The 26,554-nt window shown below is 30.6% G+C and overlaps 1 protein-coding gene across 9 annotated transcripts in view; it reads right to left on the bottom strand.

The window, feature by feature from the left end:
* Positions 1-26,554, bottom strand: part of Chi (LIM domain-binding protein 2 Chi) — a 146,667-nt gene that overhangs the window by 693 nt on the left and 119,420 nt on the right. For 6 of the 9 annotated variants that reach the window (XM_089176405.1, XM_089176404.1, XM_089176399.1 and 3 more), the window contains exons 3-8: positions 17,692-17,785; positions 2,733-2,835; positions 1,589-1,761; positions 1,227-1,430; positions 772-904; positions 23-147 (exon numbers count right to left, since the gene is read on the bottom strand). In XM_089176405.1, the coding sequence (XP_089032531.1) occupies positions 23-147; positions 772-904; positions 1,227-1,430; positions 1,589-1,761; positions 2,733-2,835; positions 17,692-17,785 (832 nt within the window). The remainder of the gene's footprint in view (positions 1-22; positions 148-771; positions 905-1,226; positions 1,431-1,588; positions 1,762-2,732; positions 2,836-17,691; positions 17,786-26,554) is intronic. The other 3 variants (XM_089176406.1, XM_089176403.1, XM_089176402.1) reach the window with 2 other exon arrangements.

The following is a 26,554-nucleotide window of genomic DNA, read 5'->3' as shown; positions in this document are numbered from 1 at the left end:
GAGGATGTGTTGTTAAACTTGCCTGCGACGCTAAAGAAAAATTTGGCCCCGGTGACCTTTTTTTACTTGGCGCAGGAGGAGCGTTGTTTCCCGGACCGGAAGTGCTGCCCTTTCGCTTTCTTCTTTTACTTGCCGGCCTTTGGGATTCTAAAAAAAACCAAAATAATAAACGAATGAGTATCGTAAATCATCCCTTGTCCGTAGTTAACCCGATGTAGCATTCTAAGGGCCACGTACGGAATTATACACTGATAAAAACCAAGTTCGCTACCCAGCTGTGGACCTTTCTTTTCGTAATCAAAGGTCTCTTACACATACAAGCACGCCATGCATCGATCGACAGACGATACACTCTTTCTCAAGCAATCTACGTATATACATATATATATAGAGATAAATGTATGTATATACATATTCCTTCTTATCATCTTTACAGAGAAACACGCTAGAATTATTCGCGCGCGAAACCGTTTGCTTCCCCCTTCCATGGGTTTTTTTAACGTCGACTCAGTTGGGAGAAATGGAAGAAACTGGGATATGTGTTGTCACATGGAAATATTCTTTGTAAAATGAAAGATATATTTATTTGGGAATGTAAAGGAAGGAAAAGTCAACGACATACCCTTGGAAAGAAGAAGAAGAAGAATCGTATAAATATAATTTAATCGAGTTAGATTGAATCAATACGACATTAAATCTTGTTTCAAATTGATACGGGTTGTTCGGGCTCCACTGGCTGGTGCTTCTCATGTAAAGCAACTGTTCGTCTACCTCTCTTACCCGGCGGGGCAACCATCCTCTGCCATTTCTGGAACAAGGTCGTCTTTAAGCAATCTCTTGGTGATAACGCGTAAGCCTTGTGCCTCGACATTAGTTCTTGCATCGGCTCCAAAATCACGCATAACTGTAAAGAAGAAGAAGATGATAATAAAAACTATTTAATATTAGAAATGTAATAAAATTGTAGAAAAGTTTGAAACAACACCGAATAAGACATTTCGAAAAATAATATGTTCAAGTAGGTGTACGTGTGAGTATGCGCGCGCACGTTCTCTCATGAGTGCTTACGTCTCATGATGAAAGCGTATGAGGAGAGAAGAGATGAAAGATCATACAACATCTTGAACTCTGTTGGATTTATAATACGATCGATTCAGTATCCATTTTTCGGTGATATTACAATCTTTTCCAATAATCAATCATTCGACTAAGTTATTGTTACTCACCCTTAGATAATTCAGAGTAGAATTAGTGATACCCTGTCTGGTGATGTTCTTACTGAGCTGTTCGAGTACCGAAGGATCTTGCTGCATGCCTACAACCGACCTTGGTACCAGCTCTCGATGCACTCTCACTGACATGTGCCACGACTTTATCCTCATGAGGTCGTCAAAGGTGAACTCCAATATTAACCTACCCTCTGTACACACCTAAAACGGAAACACCGACTAGATTAGTTTCATGCTCGTTTAAACGATACCGTTTGACTAACAGATTTCTCTTCGAATTTTAACTAATTGCAAGTATAAAGAAAGAGAAAGATAAAAAAGATAAGAAAAATAAAAGATTAAACAGAGATAAAACTCACCTTCGTAAACATTGGCTTGCCGTGATGCGTGACCATGACGCAGTTTTCACAGTCTAGTGTTATACTGGTGTTGTGAAACGACTCCTTCGGGTGCTTCATGTTATAGTAAAGTTCCGTTACTCCACCCTCAAATATCGAACGGAAGTACCTAGGTATTAGCGTCCTTCCTATCGCTGAAAGGATAAACGTGGGCTGTTAGTGATCTCATCCTTGGAAGAAGCCAAAGAATCAACATTACATTATCTCATGATATGTATGTGTGTATTAGGTTAATCAAATTTGTGTTGTACTTTATTTTCTTTTCCCTTACATAACGGGAGACAAAAATTGTATATGATTTTGATGTTAACCTAACATATTACATGTAATTTTTATGTACAAATGTAGATACGTTTTATATCAGTTGTAAACAACAGGTGCGTTGTTGTATGCATTTTAAAAGAGATAAAAGAAATCAGTAGAGTAGGATGATATTATTGAAGTCCAGGACAAACTATAAGTCTTTCGATCCTTTCAGTGCAAGATGATAATTCGCATTCGAGGCAGGTGGTACACCTCCTCCTGTCGTTCGCGCTAGCATGGGACGATAGCGGTGAGCAACGTGTAATCACCTTGTCGCCATACATCCTCGAACAGCAACAGCAACAGCAGCCGTAGCAGCAGTTTGCACGAGCGCGAAAGCACAGGGGAAGACATTAAAAGCCACCTACTACAAAATTACTCTTCACGGTGGCGAGTTATTATTTCAAACCTGTAGCCTTAGCGAATGAATTTCACCCATTCATCGTCGTTGTATTCATCGTGAACGTTCGCGGTTCATTCGGACAAGGACAATTTAATCTTACGTTACAAATTTAATGATGTGTTTACAGCATCGTTACTACATTCGTTGTTTTTTTTTTTTATTGTCAAAGAATTAATGCATTCAACAACGGGACCATTGTATTTTTTATTTTGTTTTAAATGAGTTATCATTGATGAAGTGTGATTGAGAGACAATTTGATCAATTAATTCATCTTGATAGGATTGCTACGTTCAATAACGTCGTATTGTATTTTTTATAAGTACATTTGTACATGTTTATTGAACAATTTGGTTAAGTGTAATATTTTTTAGAAAAATGTATTATTGGATTATACTAACTGTATCTTTTCGGACCATCTTCAAGACAGAAGGTAAGTGTTAACGTGGCATCGTCCTCGAAGAATTCTGTCGCGAACGAGTCCCACCAAAGATTGTCGCTATCCTGCAACAATAATAATAACAATAATAATAATAATACCTAAAAGATGAAGAAAGCCTGTGTTTTTTTAAACATCTTATAAGATTAACAATAAAAGAATAATAAAAAAAAAATCGAAGAAGAAAGGGTCAGAAAAGTTCGTTTACACCTCTCGACAATGACAATAATATCCTGGCGATTTTCCCCATGGGGGTTGATTCGAAACCGAAAAAAAAAAAGAGAAAAAGAAAAAAGCAAAAAAACAAAATACGATTTAGGGGTGGGGAAAGGGGACCTCGTGTGTGTGTGTGTGTGTGTGAGAGAAAGAAAGTAAAAAAGGAAGGAGACAAAGTGAAAGAAGGGAAGATAGAACGAAGCAAGGAAAAGGGACAGAGGAATGGGATTGAAGGGAAGAGAAAGAGAGAAAGAGGGTTGGTGAAGGGGAGGGGGTAGAACGAAGGACGATAAGAAGGTGGAGACAGGGTAGTCGGGAACGTCTGTACGCGGCGCTGAATAACGCATGACTGTCTGGCTTGAAATTATAGCATTTCGTCCTCCCACCTCTAACCACCCCCACCCCCATCATCTCACCCCATTCTTTTCTCACTACTCTTTCGTTCTTGCTTTCTTCTTTTCTCTCTATCTCTCTCTTTCTTTAGCAAAAGACACGCGATCACTGTTCTCAGTGTGCTTTCATTCAATTATATACATCTCGCTCCACTCCCCCACCCACCCCCAATCCTATTCTCTTATTATTATTTTTCCCCACATGGGACGCCTTTTCTTCGTGAAAACGTTATCGAGCTAAGCTTTATCTTCCTGTTTAAGTCTCTACACAATCACCACCACAAATGATTTTGCGATTAACGAAATAAAATTGTACTTTTTTTTTCAACGTTGGATCCCTTTACGTCAAACCAGGAAAACCATAGGACTTCTTTGGTTCTGGTGTTTACTTCTTTTTTTTTTTTTATATCACGAATCACGTGTTTCGAACGTGCTCGCGAATCTTTCTTATACTCTTATATACCGTTTTTCTCTTTCACTTTTTCTGCAAGTAGAGAAAGAGAATTAAAGAGTGAGAGAGAGAGAGAGAGAAAATGCGAGGGTGGAAATTTTAGCAAGAACGTCGTTGCCCGGGCAACTAGCACGACGACTACGACGACGAAGCTCAGAGACGGAAGGAAGGAAGGAAGAAGAAGAAGATACGACACGATGCTGGATCCGTGAAGCTCGAAATTACGAAAGATATCGCAACCGATCGATTCAACAGCACAAGAACCATCACCATCATCACCGTCTCTCGAAAACTTTTGCTTTTATATTCTAATTCAACTACTGTGTGCCATTGGCTAATAGATTTTATAATAATGCTTATCATTTATTTTTTATATTTTCTAATCATTCATTTGTATATTTAAATTTCTTTCCTTTTCTTGTTTCCTATGGTTTCTAACCTAAAAGAAAAAGTGATTTTCATTCATGAAAATGATAAAAGTCACGAAATCACTTCATCGTCATCGTCAAACTTGAGTTTAGGACAACTATTTTGATTTTATTTCCTTGTTCTTTATGATCTAACCTAAAGAAAAAATGATTTTCATTCATGAAAGAAAAAAATAAAAAAAAAAGGAAAACTTTTCTTCGAGACGTTGAGTCAACGTCACCGTCAAACATTCGAGATAGGACAATCGTTTTTCCGTTTCATCCTTCATCCCCGCGTCATAGTGGATCATCTACCTACGTGTTTGTGATTTTGTATGTGTATATATGTGTATGTGTGTGTATTTGTATGAGCATGTACTCGCGCGAACACGAAGATTTATTTCGGACGTAAGCCAGCTCGTGCCAAATCAAGCAAACTGTTGCCACTCCAGCACAAATTGATATATCTGGCAAATGCGCCCCCTTTTCGATCCTTTACCAGATTCAAGAAAATAAAAGATAGAAAAAAGGAAGAAACACATACCAAAGGAAAGAAAAAAGAAAAAAAAGGAAAAAAAAGAAAGAAAAGAAATATCGAGGATTTGGGGAGAGTTTCAGAATGAAATGTTTATTGAAAGTAAATCAAATACAATTAGGTTATGTTCGACGAGTATAAGTGTACCAAAATCATATGACTCGTTTCCCCGACATCTTTGATTAAACAAAAAATCTGTCACAGGCTAAATGGAGACTCATTTTTTTTTTTCACACAGGGTTGGTTTCTTCACCTAGCATTTGAAATATCTTCATCGATAGTTGGAAATTAAGGGTGTGGGGGTGAAGATGAAGGTGTCCTAACATAAGTAGCATTCAACGTTAGGTTAAATCATCGTTATTTTAATGTTTCCACGATTCTAATGCATGTCAATGAGATAATATAAAAAATGTATAAGATTATTCTTGTTGTTTCGATCGAACATTAAATTTCTACACACACACATATATATATATATATATATATATATATATATATATATATATATATGTTTCTACGTATTATCCGTGTCTACCAACCGCAACGATGTTTCGGAACCGGCGATCGATACATTTTCGACTTCGCTTCTAGCACACCGTGTGCCTTGATTTGTTCCCTGGATTTTGTTCATCTCTCTCTCTCTCTCTCTCTTTCTCTCTCTGATTCCCATTCTATGTAGGTAATATTTACCATGTATTATAAAATCGAATATTAATTTCATCCAGGTAAAACTTCATCAGGCTGGGTAGAGCATATCATAAATGAGAGAATACAAGGAATTCGGAATAAACATAAAACTTTACTGACAAATCGAGATCATCCTTCCCCCTCTCCCAAAAAGGGGACAACAATTCTACATATTTTGTTTTCTCAAACTCTCGTTACTTCTTCTTTTCATATACTACAAAATAATGACATATAAAAAAGAAGAATAAAATCAAAAAATCAGAAGATAGATAAGAGAGTTGCACGGTGAAAATGAAAGAGAGATATGAGGATGATATCGTATCAAAGGTTTCTTCTATCTTCTGTGTCCTTTGTACCAACGTATAAATCTTCACCTAACCCCTGGCCCTCCCCCACCAACCACCCCTAGAACGATCCTGCTAATTTTTATTATTTCCTGACCAAAGAGCTACGAAAAAAATCGAATTCCTGGCTCTTATTAGCCGACACGAAAAAGAGAAAGATATATATATATATATATAGATAGATAGATAAAGGGGGAGGTGGGAGGGAGTGGGAGAGGGATAGGGATAGGGAGGTGGTGGTCGAATTCAATTTGTCGAGAGATCGAGGTGGCCTCGGTGGAAAAAAAATCGGCCCCCGTAGTTGGCGTCGTAATAAGCGCTCGCGTGCGCGCGCGAGCACGAGCGCATATACAACACACATATACATACACATACCACTCCCTCTCTTTCTCTTTCTAGCACCAATCTCTATCCAACCATTCGTTGCTGCTGCTGCTGCTGCTGCTGTTGGTTGTATCTTTCTTTTTCTCATTCTCTCTCTCACTCTCTCTTTCTTTTTCTTTTTCTTTCTCTCTGTTTCTTTCTGTCTCGAATGCTTGTACGCTGACTACGACGACGACGACGACGACGAGGACGACGACGACGACGAGGACGACGACGACGACGACGACCAAAGAGCGCGGAAAAAAATGTCCGGCATCGACTAACCAAAATTCCAGTCTGATTCCGGCATTTCGTCCGAGACTGAAAGAATCCGGTATAATTCCAGTGTTACCAGGTACATAGGTAACCTCCCCCGTCCTCAAACCCCTCCCCCAACCCTCGAACGGACGCCTTTAACGTAGACCACCCTATCTTAAAGCTGCCACTCGCGACGAATACATTTCTTTTCATCGATTCGCTTTCCCACCGTACAACCCACCCTACCCTACCTCCCCCCCCCTCATTTTTTCTCTCTTCCTCTCTAACCCATTCCCCTTCCTACTCCTTTTTTTTTTTATTATTTTACTTTTTCATCTCTTCCTCTTTTTTTTTGTTTAGTTCTATTTTTTGTTTCTTTAGTTTTTCACGTCTTTTTTTTCTTTTCTTTTCTTTTACTTCCCCTTTACGAAATTCGAAATAAGACACAAAACTATAAAAAGCAACCCCTCCATCAAAACGAGATGGTGTATGTACATATATATATATATGGTGTGTTAGGAGTACTTTACAGGGGTTAAATACACTGGACGACTTTTTTTTCGGTTTCCTTCACTTAAACCTTACGTAGGGGTACCATATTTATCCCTTTTTCTTACAACTTTGTTTCTAATATCTAATATTCGTATCTTCTTTTGCCATTTTCTCTTAAGGGAGGGATGGGGGGAAGGGTGGGAGGGCAAACAACATTTTTTTTCAGACATTCATTTCTTCGAACATTGCTTATCTCTTTCTCTTTTTCTTTTAAGCTAGCAAAGCCCAAGTAAGCAACCAACCAACCAAGGAAGGAAGGAAGGAAGGAAGGAAGGAAGCCTAGGTAACTCTTCTGCTCGGTCTGTACATTGGCTAGGGTTGCCGACGACTTTTCGCCGTGACTGTACCACCCCACTGTTGTTAGGGGGTGTGGGGAGACTAGGGGTGGTATATGATCGTGTATATACGTCCCTGCTAAAGTATTGTCCGCGCGCTCCGCCTCTCGATTTTACAGGAAAAATCTTTCCTATTTTGAAGACCATTGAAATTTGTTGATTTAATTATATGAAAAAATTGATAAAATTGTGACGAGATGAGCCATCATTTTTGAAAATTTTCGAACAAACGATTCGTTGTAAGATAGACCATCGAAGATTTCTCTCTTGACGTGGAACGCTGGACAAAACTCTCACAGCCGATCGGAGTATATACGGCCAGGGGCGGCGGCGTGAGGGCCAAGTTAAGGGGGAGCAGGGGGAAGCAGGGGGTACAATATGGGTTATCGAGGGGGCCCCACCCCCAGGGGAGGGCAGGGGCCCTCATTTTATTACCCAGGCTCCCATAGCGGTTCTCAACCTTTCGTGAAACTTGTCGTCCCGTTTTCTACTCTCTCTCTCTCTCTCTCTCTCTCTCTCTTACTCTCTTTCTTTTTTTTCTTTTTCTCTTTCCATGCATTTCTTTTATTTCTTTCCTTCTTTCTCTTGCTTCTTATTATTTTCTTCTTTTTTCTTTTGAAATTATTTTTTTTACATCTATATAATTAAACTACTATCTTTTTTCTTTATTAATTTTTCCTACTTTATCTTTAGTAAAAGAAGATGTTCTTTTTTTGTCTTTTTTTTTTTGTTGTTGTTGTATTTTTCTACCCCTGAACGTTTACCATGCGTAATATATCAAACATATTTTCTTGAAGAAAAATGATGATAATGATGGTTAGTTGTAATTTTCAATTTGTTTTTGTGCGTGTGTGTATTTTTTTTTATTTTTATTTTATTTAGGATACTAGATACTCGTAAGGTCGAGAGTGATGTTAGGAATGGTCGAAGAAGGAAAGAAGAAGAATAAGAATGAAAAAAAGAAAAAAAACAAAAAAGAAGAAAATGAAATCAAATTCATGGCAAAATGGAGAAATCCTTCAAAGGAGTTATAGAAGGGGGGTTACTGTTACTATTACTTTTCATCGAACAGGAGTAGTAACATTGGGAAGGGGTTGGAATTCAAAGAGGCAGATTCACGTTTGCCGGTGATGCATATAGAAAGAGTTAGAGAGAGAAAGCAACACACTATTGGCTAACGTATACGATCAGAAAGAGACAGAAGGACCTTAGGCCAGTGTGCAAACCGAGTACCGCAAACCCATTCGCGTGTTGGTGGTACTCGTACCGTACTCGTTCGTAAGACTTTACGTTTAGTTCGAGACTTCATCGTGGTCACGTTGCGTGCAAATTCGCGCGTATTCTATCCTAGACAAAGACAAATCCTTTTGGTAATTACGTAACGAGAGAATCTTCCATATATATATATATATATATATATATATATATACGTATATTTAAAACAACCCCCGAAAATGATTTTGTTCATATTATTGTTACAATCGTTTTTATAAACGTCTACATATAAAATTGGTTTTCTTTTTAAGGGATTTCTAATTAAATTCATGAATATTAATATTAATTTTTGATAATTTGGTAATTTTGATTTTTTATACTATTTTGTTATTTTAAATTAAAATTACTTCTTTTTTTTGTATTTTATTTGATAGAGATTCTTTTCAATTGGCATGTTTTAATTTCTTTTATTTTATAATAATATTTTATGGTACACGAGAAATATTTATTTTTTTCTTAATAATAATACTAATAATAACAATAATAATAAGTACAATAATAATATTATTGTTTTCATTTTAAAAATATATATATTTGTAATATTTTTATTAATTTTTCTTGCAATTATTATTTTAATTATTTATTAATTTTTTTTCTTCTATTACATTTGAAAAAGGATTCTTCCCAATTACCAAATATTATTTTAATTATATTGCGCAAGGGTGAAAAAAATTATTAATTCAATTTAAATTGATTATATATATATATATAAATATTTTCATTTATTAAAAATATAAAAAAAACTACTCAACAATGTTTCAAATGATCCTAATTAAAAATGATTATTTCTATTTTTCTTTAATTCTCTATTTTCTAGTTATTTTTCTTCTTCTTTTTTTTTCTTTTTTTTTTTAATTTCAATCTTCAACGAACTTCTTTTGTCTTAACGAGTACTTTGGTTTGTCGAGAAGGGGAGGGTAGGGGGAAGGGGGTAAATAGAAAAGCAGTTGTAATGCATTTACGTTAGGTAGAAAGGTATGATGACGAGGACTGGTGCAGGAACAGCACCAGAGACGGCAGCAACAGCAACAGCAACAGCAACTGCAACTGCAACTGTAACTGCAGCAGCAGCAGCAGCAGCCGCTGGCAAAGCGTTCGAGAGGAACGATTCGAGAAAGTAACGAAGAGAAAGCACGTGCAAATTTCGTTTGGATCGCCATATCGATATAAGGGAAACATATACACACACACACACACACATATACATAAACACAATTACTCGAACTTGTCCGTTTTTCCTTGACCATTAACTGAAATCTAGAAATTGTATTTTTCCATAATTTTTTTATGTTCGAATTTCTTTCCCTTATTTCTCAACTATTTATCGTCATTTCTATTCTTCCTGTCAATCATAAAAGAAAATTAATAAGTTTGTTTTTTTTTATTCTTTAAATTAAATATAAAATTTTTCTTTTTTTTTTTTTTTCTTTTCTTTTTTTTTTCTTTTTTAATTAAAATTTTAAAATTTATTGGAAATTATAAATCAGTGCAATTCGTCTGGTAGCCTTTTTCAGAGTTTTTTTTTTCTATACACACACAACTTTACGCATGGGAATATTTCAAATGCATTTAGAAATACATTTTTTTTTCTGTTTCTTTTTTTAATAAATTTTTTAAAGAAAGAAAATAAAAATCCTGAAATTCTACACAGTTTAATTATGTGTTTTAATTATTTACTATATTTATTATTTACTATATATATATATATATAATTAAAGAGAAATAAATTTATTTTTACTATTGAAATTAATAATTCGAAACCCTGTAAAAAGGGGTGGGAGTTTAATCAAAGTTTCAGTTCAACAAATGATGATACTTTTGACAAAAATCATATAAAAAATTGATAAACGCTTCGATAGTAAATATTTCTTTCAATATTTGTTTAAAAAATACTAAAATGATGGCAAAATGGCGTTAAGGCGTTTATTTTACTACATATCGATAAAACCAAAGCGCATCTTCAATTGCGCAACGCGTTTCCGAAGGTCTGTCAATTTTCTACCATTAAATGGTTCGATGATTATGCAAATTATTTAACATAAACCATATATATATATATATATATATATATATATATATATATATATATATATATATATATATATATTCTTTAAATTTTAATTATTTAACAATTGATTTTTCTTCAATAAAAAATTGACATAAATTTATTAACAAAATTCACTTCAAGAAAGAAAAAGAAAAAAAGGAAGAAAAAGAATAAAAAATTGTTTGATATAATTTGATAAATTTCGAGTGTATCAAATATGATAGAATATATATCTATATCTATATATATATATATATATATTTTAATACCTCAATCGAATGTAGATCAATTTCATAATCACCAGCTCAAATATGACATCGTTGCGTGTCATTCAAACCGTTGAATACAGAAATGCGAGAATTTACTAGAAATATGATGATGATCATGATGACGATGATGATGATGATGATGATGATCGAAATAACGTAATGACAAAATGAGAAAATGTTGTATCTACTATAAATAATAATTAAAATAAAATTTACAAAAAAGAAAAAAAAACAAATTATCACGTGTTACGAATATACAAAGATAAAGAAAGAAAGAAAGAAAAAAAAATTAAAAAAACAATAAATTAGAAATAAATGAAAGAATTTCTTGTCAAATATCGTCAATTACATAGAGAAGAAAAATACTTTTTCTTCTTTCGTAGGACGTTTTCGACAAACGAGAACGATCTTCCTTCTACAGACAACCTCCGTAACAACGGGTTGAGCCAAACGGACCAGAGAGAGCAAACGATCGATCGATGTCGCTCGTTTTGCTTCGTCGTCGTCGTCGTCGTCGTCGTCGTCGTAGTCGACGTCAACGTTGTCGTCGTCGTCAGACAGAGAACACTTTTTTTTTTTTTCAATTATTTTTCACAGACTATTCGTAAAGCGTAGATAATAAGTTACAAGTTTTATATAATACGTTTAAAGAAATCGGTTGAAATTTGTTACAACCACTCACTCACCCACGCCCCCCTCTCCCACCCGCCAATCATCTTGCACGATCATCATACTTTTGGTTTAATGTTAGAAATTTATTTATATTTGTATATTGAAAATTATTTATTTATTTTTTTTTAAATAATTATTATTGTTCTATGAACTATTAGATTTCAACCCTTTTGCACTCGAGCGGCGCTGATACGGGGTTTGGCGGATTTACGTGGCAACTCGAGCAGCGTTGATACGGCGCCCGGTGGCTGATTTGAAGTCTTTTGTTAATCTATCTGCTCATTTACGATGTGTGATAATTAGATATATTATATTTAATATAATATTGTGTTTAATATAATATTAACCCTTTTGCACTCGAATGGCGACGAATTAGCACCCGGCAGATTTAAGTGGCAACTCGAGCAGCGCTAAAACAGCGCCCAGTGGCTAATTTGAAGTCTTTTGTTAATCTATCTGCTTATTTACGATGTGTGATAAGATATTTTTTTAAAGATATACTTAAAGGGTCGAAAAGGGATTGTAAGGTTTGTTCTGATCGTAATACGCCTGAAGGTAGGCAGGAAGTAACATATTATTGTGATATGTGTTCTGATAAACACCTAGGATGCATCTTGGGTATTGTTTTACGAAATATCATACAAAAACTAATTACGAAGTATAATATTTCTCAAATTTTGTTGCTTTTGATATAAAAAATAAATTTGTATAGGTTTTTTTTTGTTTATAAATGACTTTAAAGTATATTTAAAGTGTTTCCATAATTTGGCTGAAATCGTCTCGAGTTGTTAGTTAGTGCAAATGAAAAAGAAGGCCACAAGTGCAAAGGGTTAATTTGAAAAAATTGATTGAAATCTGTAGGCAGTCATCATATTGCATCGATATAGAGTTAGAAATTTATTTTTATCAATAATTATTTATTTATTAAATTATATGTTTAACGAAGTCTTTCCATAAGTCAAGATTGAATGATTCTGATCTAAATTCTACTATAAAATTGCAAAAAAAAAAACAAAAACAAAAAAAATAAGGAACAACCGAAATCAAAGATCTCGCGAGAAAGAAAAATAAAAAGTAAAAGAAACAAGAAACAAGGGGAAGTAACGTGAAGGAGAGATGCACGTTGGTGACCGTGCACATGCACGCTGACAACGTACGAGATCTTTGACGATAGGAGGAGGAAAAGATGATTTACGAGCGTGGGACACGCCACGTCGTTTGTTAGACTCCCGTGAGTAGGGTTGCTTGCTTGCTTGCTTGCTTGCCTGCCTACGAATAGCCCTCAACTCGTCGGGGGTTGTTCAAAAGTTCTTCTTTTGAGATTTCGACTAAGCTTTTCGAACGTAAACTGATTGACATTAAATCAAATAATCAATTAATTGTTCTTTTCTTTTTTACTTTTTTTTATTTCTTTATTTTTGGGGTAAATTTAACCCTTCGAACGAACTATCAACCTCCCAGCCTTTTAATGTCGATGATTTTGTTTCCTTTTTTTGCTTTTTCTTCTGACAAATATATATTTTACTATGGGTGCCCCGCCACGCGTTGCTGTGGCTCACAATCAGTCCGATATACACGTCTTTAAGTCAACGAATTACCTTATATCGCCATCTGTTAGAATCTTAACGAACTAACAGAGATTATCATGACTCTTTGTTAATAAACAAATAATTCGCAATAAAATAATATTGCGATTATAAATTGAGATATAAACTGTCCTATCTTTCAAGTTGGATGAAACTGCATAGAGTGTGCAAAATTTGATTAAAATCGGTTCAGTAGTTCAGGAGTCCATTGCGGACAAACAACGTGACACGTAATTTATATAAGATATGTAATATAGAGTGTATATATTTTATTATATTATATATTTTTGTTATTTTATTTAAATTATATAATTTGTACGTATATAAATAATACATAATTAATAATAATTATAATAAATATATATATATAATAATAATTTATAATATTTGTATTTAATTTTATATTAATATTTATTTATTTAAAACGACTTTAGAAATTGAAATATGAACATATGAATATAATTAATATTAACCCCAACCCTTATATCATTACTCATATTCGAATGACACCCCAATATTCGAATATGTTCCGACAAAAAGTTTCAACCACCAACATCTTAATATTTAATCAATACTATAATAAATTATTAAACAAATTATTTATTATTAATTAAATTAAAATTAAATTATTAATTAAATTATTTTCATTTGACAAGACACTTCTTTTAACCAAACGAATTTTTTTGCGACCCTGTACAACCTAACAAGGGGGTTGTGGTAATTAGGAATATTTGGAAAAACTTTGATTTCTAATTTAACACAAATATTTCACGAACATACGTTGATCATTTGTTTTTACAAAATATTCATCAAATCAAATATATTATAAATATTATAAATTTTCGAAAAATTAACAAACCTTATCGAATTCTAAAAAAAAAAAAAAACGACATAACGCGATAGCAAAATTCTTGTTATTTTTTGTAATCTCAATAAAAGTGATTAAATAAATATTAAATATTATTATTATATTATTATTTATAACATAGGGAGATACCTTTTATCATTCGCGTTATAGTAATCATTCATGCGTTTGTTATTTGTAATTACAATAATAATAACAATATTAATAATAATAATAATAATAATATGCATCGATAATTATAAATGTTACATGTGCATTGATTTTTCAAAATAAACTTATTTATAAGAGAACACAAGTATTCATATTAAATTATAATATAAATATAATTCACATATATTTAATATAAAAAATTCATTGACGTTCATTGGGATTTTAAAGCTATCGTAAAAATAAAAAAGAAAATTAATAAATAAATAAAAACTAAAACTAGGTAATATATACCGAAAACATATACCTGTTTGCATTATCACGAATGAAAGATAAAGATATACTTTTGTGAAACATGCGCGCGAACAACTCTCGAGCTTATCGAAATAACGTAAGACATTTTCAAACGTAAAAGTCGTAATTTGTCATATACCTGTTGTATTAATAAAATGTGAAAAGAAAATATTTTCAAACCTGTCCAGAAAGCAAGAAAAAAAAAAAAGAATAAAAAGAAAAGAAAGATCATTCTTACGTAATAACGAGATAAACATGAAATTAAATGAAAAATAAAAAAAAAGCAAATAAAAAAGAAATGAATTAAAATAAAAAAAAACAACAATTAAAGAAGAAAATAAAAACTTTGTTATCAATGATTGTTAATTATTAATCATTGCGTTAATTATTTAATAAAAAAAGAAAAGAAATTTACAAAAACACTTCGAAACAATTTCAATCCAATTTTTTACTTATTTGAATGATAATCAACACGTTAGAAAAAATATACTGTATAATAATTGTTCTTACTGTATAATAATTGTTCTTAAGTAAAAAGAAAAAAGAAAAAAGAAGAAAATGTAAGTTAACTTTGAAATATTAACACGTACGTCAAATTAACTTACACTTTTCTTTTTCACACGAGTATCAAATAGTTCCTTTACTTCCTATTTCTATTTTTTTATTTTTTTATTTTCATTCTTTTTTCATTTTTCTTTTATTTTTCATTCTGCTACGTTTAAAATTACTCGACTTTAACGAAGTATAATATATAGAAAACGTGAAAGTTATATGAACGAAACAATTCTCGAACGATACCTGCCCTCTCTCAAACCCCCGATCGTATTTTGTACAACGAACAAGAGGAAACTATTCTATGAAAAATCTATCTTCATTCTCAATTATTATTATCATTATTATTATTATTTTAATTTTTATTATTATTATTATTAATAATGCAAAATGCCGAGGAAAATCTTGTTAATTGGATGAATTGGTATGTAGGTAAACTAAATAATTTGGAAAATGATATCCAAACAACTTACATTGAAATTCTATATATATATATATATATATATATAAATATTGTATACTATAATATTTAAAAATATTACTATATTATTATTTCAAGTTATTATTAATATGTTAAAAATATTTTACTATAATACTTGAGTAATATAATATAGCAATATTTATAAAATTAATTATTATATATATATAATAATTATATAAAATATTAATACTATAATATTTTTAAAATACTATTATTATTATTTTTTAAAAATATAAATTTTTTAAAATATATATAATATAATATAATATAATATATATATATATAAAATAATAAATATTAAAATAAAATATATAAAATAAAAATATAGAATTTTTTACACTATAATATTTGTGTAACATAATTTAACAATATTTATATAATTAATTATTATATATAAATATATATATAATATTATAATTATATAAAACATAAATATTATAATATTTGTGTGTAACATAACATAAAAAAAATTCATATAATATATTAAACATTATATTTACAGATATTTATTATATATATATATATATTAATACACATATAATAAAATACAAATATATTGTCTACACTATATATGTGAAGACCAAAATAAATATATATTTATTTATATGCGTATATGTGTATACGATTTGATCAGATTAAAAAGGAATCTTACTCGAGGAGAGGAGTCAAGCAGGCATATCCCGTTTTAATCCCTCGACGAGAAAATACAGAGAGAGAGAGAGAGAGAGAGAGAAAAGAGAGAGAGAGAAAGAGTAAGATAAAAAGAGAGAAAGAGAGAGGCAACGAAGCGCGAAGAGAGCGACATGTGCGCGAACAATAATGCGGATCGTATCTTATCGCTATTATCGAGAATCTCTCAGAAGCGACGAGTTTATCTATCGGCGGGTATATGGGCCAGATAATTTTATAATGTACCGGGTTATAAACGCGCGTGACTCGAATAACCGAGTTTTCAGCGTGTCGAATGAACGTGTTAAAAAGAAAGAGATAGTAGAACTAAGGAAAGAAAGAAATAATGAAAGAAAAGAGAAGGGATTGAAGAGGGGATAAGCAAGAGATGGAGTGGGGAGAAATCGAAGGAGTGGGAGAGACGAAAGAAGGTGGTGGGAGAGAATGGCGGGATTATTACGTAGGATAAATTTATAAAAAATTGACATTGAGATGAATTAACTTGCACAGGAGCACAAACACATTTTAAAGAATTTTATTTAAACATTGAGATAATTTTATCATTGTCGTTGTCATCTTCTTTTTTTAAAATAAATTTTGTTAGTTAAGTTTGCTTTTTTTTTTTTTTTCGAACTACACATCTCAATTATTTCTTCACCGTTTTTTTATTTTTATTTTTTTTGTATTTTTATAGAACGATCTAACTTTATTCGTAAAAACTTTCTCCATTAAATATTTTTTGATTCGCGAACATTTGTTTAAAAGTTAAGTTAAGTTTAGGTAAGTTAAGTTAGGCTAAGTTTGATTATTTCGCGCATGACAATGACAGTGGTGGTAGTGGGGGATAGTAGATAGATGCAATTAAGACATAATTTGCAATTTAATTGCGTGAAATATAAATGAAATTAAAGTATTTCGTAAAAATTGTTAATCGATAAACAAACCGATATTTATTTTTTTTAAATTAAACTTAAGTTAGAATGTGAAAAATCACAACGATCGTACCGAAATATTTAATTGTCGATCTTATTAACACTTTGTTGACCGGTCCCGAGTTAACTCGTGTTTCTGTAGCCGAACATTGCTGACTGGTCACGAGTTAACTCGTGATGCACTTTTTTTTCTGCATCACACTATTTAAAAGGAAAACACAGCGAAAATAAATATTACAATAGTAACAAATTTTTTTGTATTAATGTTATACTATTCATCATACCAAGAAGAAATATTCAAAGTTTAATAATAAGTAAAATTTATTAAAAATTACTTATATTGTTTTACTTGTCAATTCAATTACAAAATAATAACCGGTGACATGAGATAAATTCTTAAAAAAAAAATAGCTGGTCAAGAAAGTGTTAATAAAATAAAAAACATAACTTGTTTCAAGTTCGAATAATTAAAGATAATGAATGAATGGAATGAAAAAAATTAAAAAGGAAACATTTCTTATCTGATAATTGAATAATAATATGATTATAAATATATATATGTATATAATATATAAATAAATTGAATACTCACGTCATTGCGTTGCTGTAACCTCTTGTTCAGTTCGTAGAGCCTGTAGTCCGGTTGTCCGAAGTACGGTGTATGCCTCCTGGGGACAGGTAACGATCTGTCAGATCAGACCGATCGGTCATGTTAGGTGTGCTGTGTATAGTGTGTTTCCTTGTGTTAGTCGTGTGTCGCGTGAAACACGAAATTGCAAGTTTCAAATTGTCTGATATATTTAATCACAAAAGATAAATATATTGTCTCGAAAACTTTCTAATCAATTCATTTAACCTGTTAATATTGTTTTATTATTATTATTATTATTTATATTATTTCAATTTGATTTATTTTTGTTTAATATTACAAAGGATATATAATGATATTCGAAATAAAATGAAAATAATACATTTAAAAGAGAAAATGGTTTAATCACTCATTTTTTGTCATGGATCAATAAGTGAATCAATGTTACGTTTTTTCATGGACAATACACGACCGACACACATGTGTACACATATATTTTTATAAATATTTATTTTATATATATATATATATATATATATATATATATAAACATTGAATTAAAAACAGGATGTTGTATCCTGAAACTTACGATGATTTTAAGCGTAAAAATAAGTCGAATAAAAAGTGAGGAACATTTGTTAATTTGAAGGCCCTTCTTTTTCTATTTTTTATTTTCGAAAAAATCAGATGATTCTATGTTAAAAGGATTTTCATTCTAATCATTAGAAGTTTATGATATTCATTAAAAAAAAAAATCGTAATTATATTCTACCGATAATTATGACAGTTGATTAAATGAAAAATTTGCTAATGTGATTTTTATTTATATTATAATAAATAATTATTGAATTAATTTATATATTAGTTTGTTAACTTATGTTAACATAATCATAATTATCGGATAAATTATAATAATCTCTGTATAATATTTTTATATATAAATGAACAAATATTAAGAAAAATCTTTATCTATGATACAAAACTGATTGTAAAGCGTCTCGTTGTTTATAGTTCGACGTTTAGAAGTAGACTAAAATAAATGAAACTATAGTCAGACCGGTTGAAGGCCAAACGTAAACATATAATAACATAAGTGAAGACAATACACATACACACATATATATATATATATAAACGTAAACAAAATATATTTTCAATCAGTTCTAACCGCGAGTTCTTTTAAAAATATTTAAAGTATGATTTTTTCGAAAATAGAAATTCTGAATTTTTATATATAAATAATTAAATATAATTAATATGTTGGACATATTTTTTTCTTTTTTAAGCGTAAAATCATTCCTTTCCTTCAACAATTTTTCCATGATTTATTATATTTATATTAAATAATGACAAAATAATTATAAATAATAGAAAGAGTCGAAACAAAAACAAAAAAATGATTGACCAAAATTCACATTACTAATATAGATAATGTTTAATATAAAAATATAAGGGGTGACAAAAAAAAAATTGGAAACGAAATAAAAAATAAAAAAAAATAAAAAAATAAAGAAAAATGAAATGAAATAAAAAAAAAAATAAAAAAAAATGTGGCATTAGAGAGAACGAATAATCGATCGAACGCAGCTTGATGATATTGATCTTCTCATCGTAAAAGAAGCAAGAAGTTTTTTATATATACATATATATATATATATATTTCTGAAAGTCTTTTCTCTGTTTCGTGGTTGACCTCGACGAGGTTCCCCGGTATATAGAATATTTATATAACACCCCTTCTTTCTTCTCCACCCCTTTTTTCCCCTGGAGAAAAAAAGACCCATTCTTCCTTCCTTTTTTTCTTTTTTTTTTGTTTATTTTCTTCTTAAAAAATAGATAAGAAGAAAAAAATAAAATAGTCAGAACGAGAGAAAAAATAACCTTATTAGTATTATTATTACAATAGTATGCATTTGCTATTTTACATTTGATATTTTTAATGTTGGATTAAATCATTCGTTTGAATATTCAAATTAATTATTAACTTTGTTCAATTTAAAAAAAAAAAAAAAGAAAAAAAATCAAATTAAAAAAATAAAGAAAGAAAAACGTGGAACTATTAGAAAAAAAGTAGGAATATTTTGTTAAGAAATTTATGAAAATATTTATCCATAATAATTTTGTCATGATCAAGCGAATGATTAATAATTAATATCAATGTTTATTTTATTGTGAAGAATATAATGTTCATTGATAAAAGATTATTGAAAAAAAAAAAAATGATAAATCATTAAATAAACTAATCTATCTTTTAAGTAACAAAAAAATTAAATGAAATAAATACATTTTCTATTTAAATCTATTAAATAGTTTAGCTATTTATCAAAGACAAATCATTTATCATTGAAAAACATAATATATTATGTAATATAATTTATAATGATTGTTAATAAAATAAAACAATAATACACAATAATAATAATAATTATAATATTAAATAATAAATAATATTTTGTTGCAATATTAAATGAATTAAATTTGGACAAATTTTTAATTATTATTCAATTAATTTCATTTTGATAAATCAAATCTTTCGTTACTTCTCATTCTCTTTCCCTTTCTCTCTCATCCCCCACCTCTCTCTCTCTCTCTCTCTCTCTCTCTCTCTCTCTCTCTCTCTGTCTCTTAACACTTTCATTTTTTTTTTTTTTTTAGTAACTTGACTTTGATATAAACGCTAGAAATTCTCAAACAATTCCAAAGAGAGTCTTAACGATTGTACTAATTACCCGGCATTAATGGCTGATTAACTACCGACACGAAGTAATTACAACTAACGATTAACGATACAACTTTTTAATCTTTTCTTTTTTTCAACGTATACGCCACAGTTATACTTAACAATATCAATCGTTGGATCTTTAAATAGATGTAATTAGTTTCTTATCAAACACTTAATTGTCAATGTTTTATGGGTTTCTTTAAAAAAAAAAAAAAAATTAAAATTAAAATAAAAAAAAAGAAAAGAAATGATACACACATAAATTCATTTATTTGTTATCAAACGTAATATGTGAATTAATAATAAATGATTATTTCATCATTTTGATATCATACTTTTTTTTTTTTTTTTTGGTACATTTTATATTTTTATTTAAATATCATCGATGTAGAATTTTTAATTGCAAGAAAATATCACATTTATTGTATGTTAATTAGTTTTATTTCATAAGTAAATTAAGTAAATTATAAAAAATTATTTTTAAAAAAATATATATATATACATATAATTTCGAAGCTAATATTGAAACATTTATTTTTTTTTTGTAATTTGGTTAAACAAATTATAATATAAATAATAATAAAAAAAATTAATAAATATGTTTTGTTTAAGTATATCATAAGGAAGACGTATATATACGTGAGTGGAATTATAAATTTCAAAATTAATATTGAAACATCATTTTTTTTTTTTTGACATTTTGGTGAAACTAACATTTATATAAATAATATAAAAAAAAAAAAATAAAAATTAATAATTATATTTTAAGTATATCATAAGGAAGACGTATATATACGTGAATGGAATTATAAATTTCAAAGCTAACATTGAAACATTGTTTTTTTTTTTTTAATCTTTTTGGTTAAACTAACTTTTATATAAATAATATAATATAATATAAAAAAAAATATTAATAAATATATTTCGTTGTGTAATGGGTTCAAAACTTTTCATCCCACGTTTGTGTATTAAATCGTATCAAAAACAAAATTTAAAAAAATGGATGACTGGACAATTATGGTCCACATGGTCAAAGATAAATTTATAAAAAATACCTTTTTTTTGTATTTATCATAATAACACGAAAATTAAAAAAAAAAAGAAAAAAAAAAAAGAAAAAGAGGTTCAATTTCTCACGTGATTTTTCTTTCCCTTGCAAGAAAAGAATTTCGTATTTTTGAGATCGATCACGTTAAGAGGAACTTGGCCTTTATACTACTCGTCTCTAGAGAATCAACCACGCGAATATATATATACATATATATAGGTGTACACATACATACATACATACATACATACATAGATATATACATACATATATACATATAGGAGGTAAGAGAAAAACAGACACAAAGAGAGACAAGCGCGTTTTAGTTGAACACGTGCGCATGTTATATAGGGTGAATTCAGTAGGGGTGGATCGGGTTTAAGGGTTGCAAGGGTAACCCACCACTGTGTTGTGCATGCTTTACGTATAGGGGGGGGGGGGAGTACTAGTGAAAGCGAGACGGACAAATTTTCGGCGAAGGAACACGATACGTCGAGAGAGAAAACATGGTCTAACGTGTCTCCGATTTGTTCCGGCAATTTAACATACGAAATTTCAACTGGTAAGAGAATGTTCAAATCTAACAACTACAAATATTATAATTTACTCGTTGTCAATTTTAAATAGACATTTACTTGATCCTTATTTGATTTCTTAATTTTTTTTTTCATGTCTTAGAAAATTTGCAAAAAAAAAATAAAAAATAAATAAACGTTTCTTAAAATTAATTTTAATTTTTTTTTTTTTTTGTATTTTTATGTTTCTGTTCATTCAGATGAATATTATAATTCGCGTGTAAATTAAAAAAAAAAAATTTATTTATCTTTATTTGCTTTTTCTATTTTTTTAACTTTGTCTTTTAAAAAAAGTTTGTCCAAAAAAAAAAACAGACAGCAATAAATATTTTTTTTAAATTAATTTTTCCTTTTTTTTCTCTTTTTTTTCTATTTTTATTTAAATAAATATTATAATTAACGCGTGTAAATTTAAAAGAAAAAATTTATATTTGCTTTTTTGTTATCTTTTTACTTTGCCCGTTAAAGAAAATTTGCAAAAAGAACAAAAAAAAAAAAAAACAAAAAAAAAAAACTAACACAGACAGCAATAAATATTTTTTAAAAATTAATTTTTCTTTTTATTCCTATATATAGGATTTTTGTTGTGTGTGTATACGTATCCGAATGTGTGTTTTTATGGGTGATATAAGTGTTTTATTATTATTATTATTATTATTTTTTTTATTTTTTTATTAAACGATAGGTGGTAACTACAAGCGCGTGCAGATATTTATGATAAAATAAAATCGCGTTAAAATATCCTGGACAACGAACTAAGTAATTTAACGTGAGACACGTTTTAACGTGGCAAGTCAAGTCAAGCAGCGTGCGATAAACTTGGCGTGAGCGGCGTGCAATACTCTCTCTCTCTCTCTCTCTCTTTCTTCTCTACCAGTTCTCATTCAAGATGTGCCACCACCACGATCACTACCACTATCACTACCACCACTACCACCACATGGTCGAACTAATTAATTCGTGGCACGGCCCGAGTAGGTCGCGAACGTGAACGCGCACGCGCACGGGCACGGGCACGGGCACGGGCACGGGCACGTTCTACACAATTTTCTCGCTTATGGTGTATTTAATCCCCATGATCGTGAAAAGATTCTGTCTCCCGATATGAAAGTGTGGATTCCAAAGAAGGAAACAACAAACTTGGGGAGAGACACCTTTTCTTACGTTTAATCAAAACGATTTGTAAATCCTAAAACCTTGCTAACCCCATTACAAATAAGTTTTTACAACACCCTCAAATATTATTTCAATTACAAAAAAAAAAAAAAAATATATATATATATATATATATATATATATATATATATATAAGAAAGATACTCTGTATACTTGAAATCTTCTATTTATTTGAATATATATTATTATATTATACTATATTAATTAATTTAATAATTAATTAAATAAAATTATCTTATAGTTCAAATATAATTATATAATATAATAATTATTATTATCTTTAATATAATTAATATAATTAATTTTTAATATAATTATATAATTAATAAATAATTATAATTATTTATATTAATTATATTACAATTATTTAGATTATTAAGATTATTTAATTTTAAAACAAGAACAATAATTACATATTCCATATGATCATAGGAAAAACCAAATTTGTCTGAATGAAACTTAACAAAACCCAAAACAAAAAAGTTATCAAAGAATCAACCTAATCAACAAATTAAATTAAATAAAAAGAATACAAAATAAAATAAAAATAAAAATCTAAAAAAATGACAAATTGTTAAGTACTCCTACAAGTTGCAAACAATATACATATGTACATATATATATATATATATATATATATATATATATATATATATATATATATATATATGTATGTATGTATATATAAAATCCGGATGCACGTATCACGAAGGCGGGTGTAAGCGAGTAAGAGTTTTGTAGTAAGGAAGTTGGCCAAGAGAATCCGCGGGATTTGCAAACAGGTCGCCGTGGGTGGGTTCGACCGTTATTAAGCCGACGGGGGTTTAATGGCTTTAGTTCGCGCGGCTAATGGGCGACGCGTCGCGGCGCATGCCATGCGGAGAACTGCAACACACACACACACACACACACACATATATACATCTCAACTAGCATTCTCGAATCAGCTGACCGGCCAGCTGGTTCTCACAAGGAAATATTCTCTCCTACGCCAAACCTCTTTCATCGTCTGCTTGGTAGATCAGAAAATTTCTTTGCTTTAAGTTTAAACAGGTATCTGTTTTTTTTGTTTCTTTTATAGTTCGTAATATTACTCTTGATACAACCCCCCAACCCAACCATATCTTTACGAAAGAGAATTTTCATTTTACTGTAACTCTTCCTTATTTTGTTTTTTTACTTCCTTCTGATGTAACTCAAAGAACAACCTTGACGCAATTCAACATGAATCTTACGTTTCCGTGCAACTCTCTCTCTCTTTCTTCATTTTTTTCTTCCTACTTTTCTGATGCAACTGAAAACACAACCTTGACGTAATTCCATCAAGAATCTTTGTCATTTGTAGATGAAAATCTTCTTCTACTTCTACTTTTTCTTCTTCTTCTTCTTCATTTTCATGCAACTCTTCTTTTCTTTCAGTTTGTTTCGTACGTACGTTCGTTCTTTCCTCTCGGATTGGATTTACGAGAAGGGTGAGTACGTCAGAGAGAGGGTGGCAAGCAAGAGAAAGAACCCCTCATGGTACTAGTGGGTAGTAGTAGTAGTAGTAGTAGTAGTAGCATGGTAGAAGAGGTGGTGGAGGAGGAGGGTGGCAAGAGGGTGTTATTAGGGGCTGCTCATGGGGTGGCAGAGCACGATCAATGCCAGGGAGTCATGCTAGTCTCTCTCTCTCTCTCTCTTTCTCTTCTCTCTTCGTTCCCTTTATTCCCGAGAACGTCTTTATATATAACCAACACACAACACAACATACGAAATACGAGAGACTAACCGATGTGTTTCGTTCATAGTAGAATTAAACCATTACAGCAATGAACGAGACAACGTGTGCACTGATGATTGGATGATACATCGAAATAAATTTTCATTAAATAAATAACTAAGTCAATCGTGTTTTATTTATGTTTAAAAAAAATCATTCGAGATACTATTTTTATAAATCGAATAAAAACGTTTCCTACCATACCGACACTTTTTCTATATATATATATATATATATATATTTTTTTTATTATTATGTTGTTGTTGTTATTTTTTGTGTGAGAATTTTGTAAAAAGATGAAACGTCGAGTCACGCTAATCACCGTGTAGCCGTCATTTTGCAAACATTAATGACGACGACGACTACGAAGACTACGACGATTAATGTAAAACTAAGATGGCGGCGTAGTTTCCAAGGCAAAACATAATCCTACATCTACAAGAAGATTTCGTATGACGCGTGACAAGACATATATATATATATATATATATATAATATTGAATCTACCAATTACCAGAGTATTACAAATAAATTAGCATAAGTGATGGTAACATTATCAAACCTCAAGCAATTCGTCTTACGCATAATCGTTTATTGTTATCGATATCGTTATAACCAACTGCACGATATCTTATCAAAGAAAGAGAGAGAGAGAGAGAGAGAGAGAGAGAAAGAGAATTATCGTTTGCGTGAAACCTAAATTTAGATCAACATTACGATCAGGATTTAATATCATTTTTCTTAGTCGTTACAGATTTAACATTCGTAATAAAATGAACATAAGATTTACAGTAGTGTAAATAAGTAACAAAAAAATGACGTTTTTGACGTAACGTTTACTGCAAGATGTTGTTGATGATGATGATGATGATGATGATGATGATGATGAAGAAAGTGGTTTTTTAACGAGATGTTATAAGTCACGTAGAAAAGTATCAACTTGTTTGAAGTCAACCATAAAAGAACGATAATCATGGTAAGTACTAGCCCACACAGATACACACATACATACGTATGTACAAAACATGTACAAAGATGAATGTACAGATTCGTTCGAAACAGTTCGTTCTTAAACTCGGGGGCAGTGGCCATTGGTGGAAAAGTGAACGGTGGAGGTTCACCATGACGAAATCCTAGCGTTAGACGAACTACCATTAAGGACCGGGGAGGTCCTTTTCAACGTCGAACTTACAATCTCACTTTTGCTAATGTGAACGTATAAAGGAACGAGTAGAAACTGAGGTTTATATTCCCTTCTTGGACTTTCGATCGAGTTAACTGCACTCTTTCTCTTTCATTCTTGCTTGTACTCGATCGTTCAGTTCAGTTCATCATGTGTATGTGTGTGTATGAGTCTACGTGGAAAACTGAATGAAAGAGGACAGTGACTTCTCACGTTCTCTCCTAACCATATTATTCTGTTTCTAAAATGGTTCTGATCAGGATTCCGAATGATCACGAACCGTTTTGTTGGTCGAACTGGAGTTGCGTTAGAATTGCGCGCGAAAGTTCATACCAACGTTGGTTGATGATGTGCGTTGGTGTTCACTTGTAATTTTGTATTCATTTAAAATAAAATCAAAAGA

This window comes from Polistes dominula, unplaced genomic scaffold (assembly GCF_049000335.1).
Source record: "Polistes dominula isolate Pdom_NZ unplaced genomic scaffold, Pdom_raw_medaka contig_25, whole genome shotgun sequence".
NCBI lineage: Eukaryota > Metazoa > Arthropoda > Insecta > Hymenoptera > Vespidae > Polistes > Polistes dominula.
The sequence above is the reverse complement of the archived record's forward strand: the minus strand, read 5'-3'. Positions and strand labels throughout refer to the sequence as shown.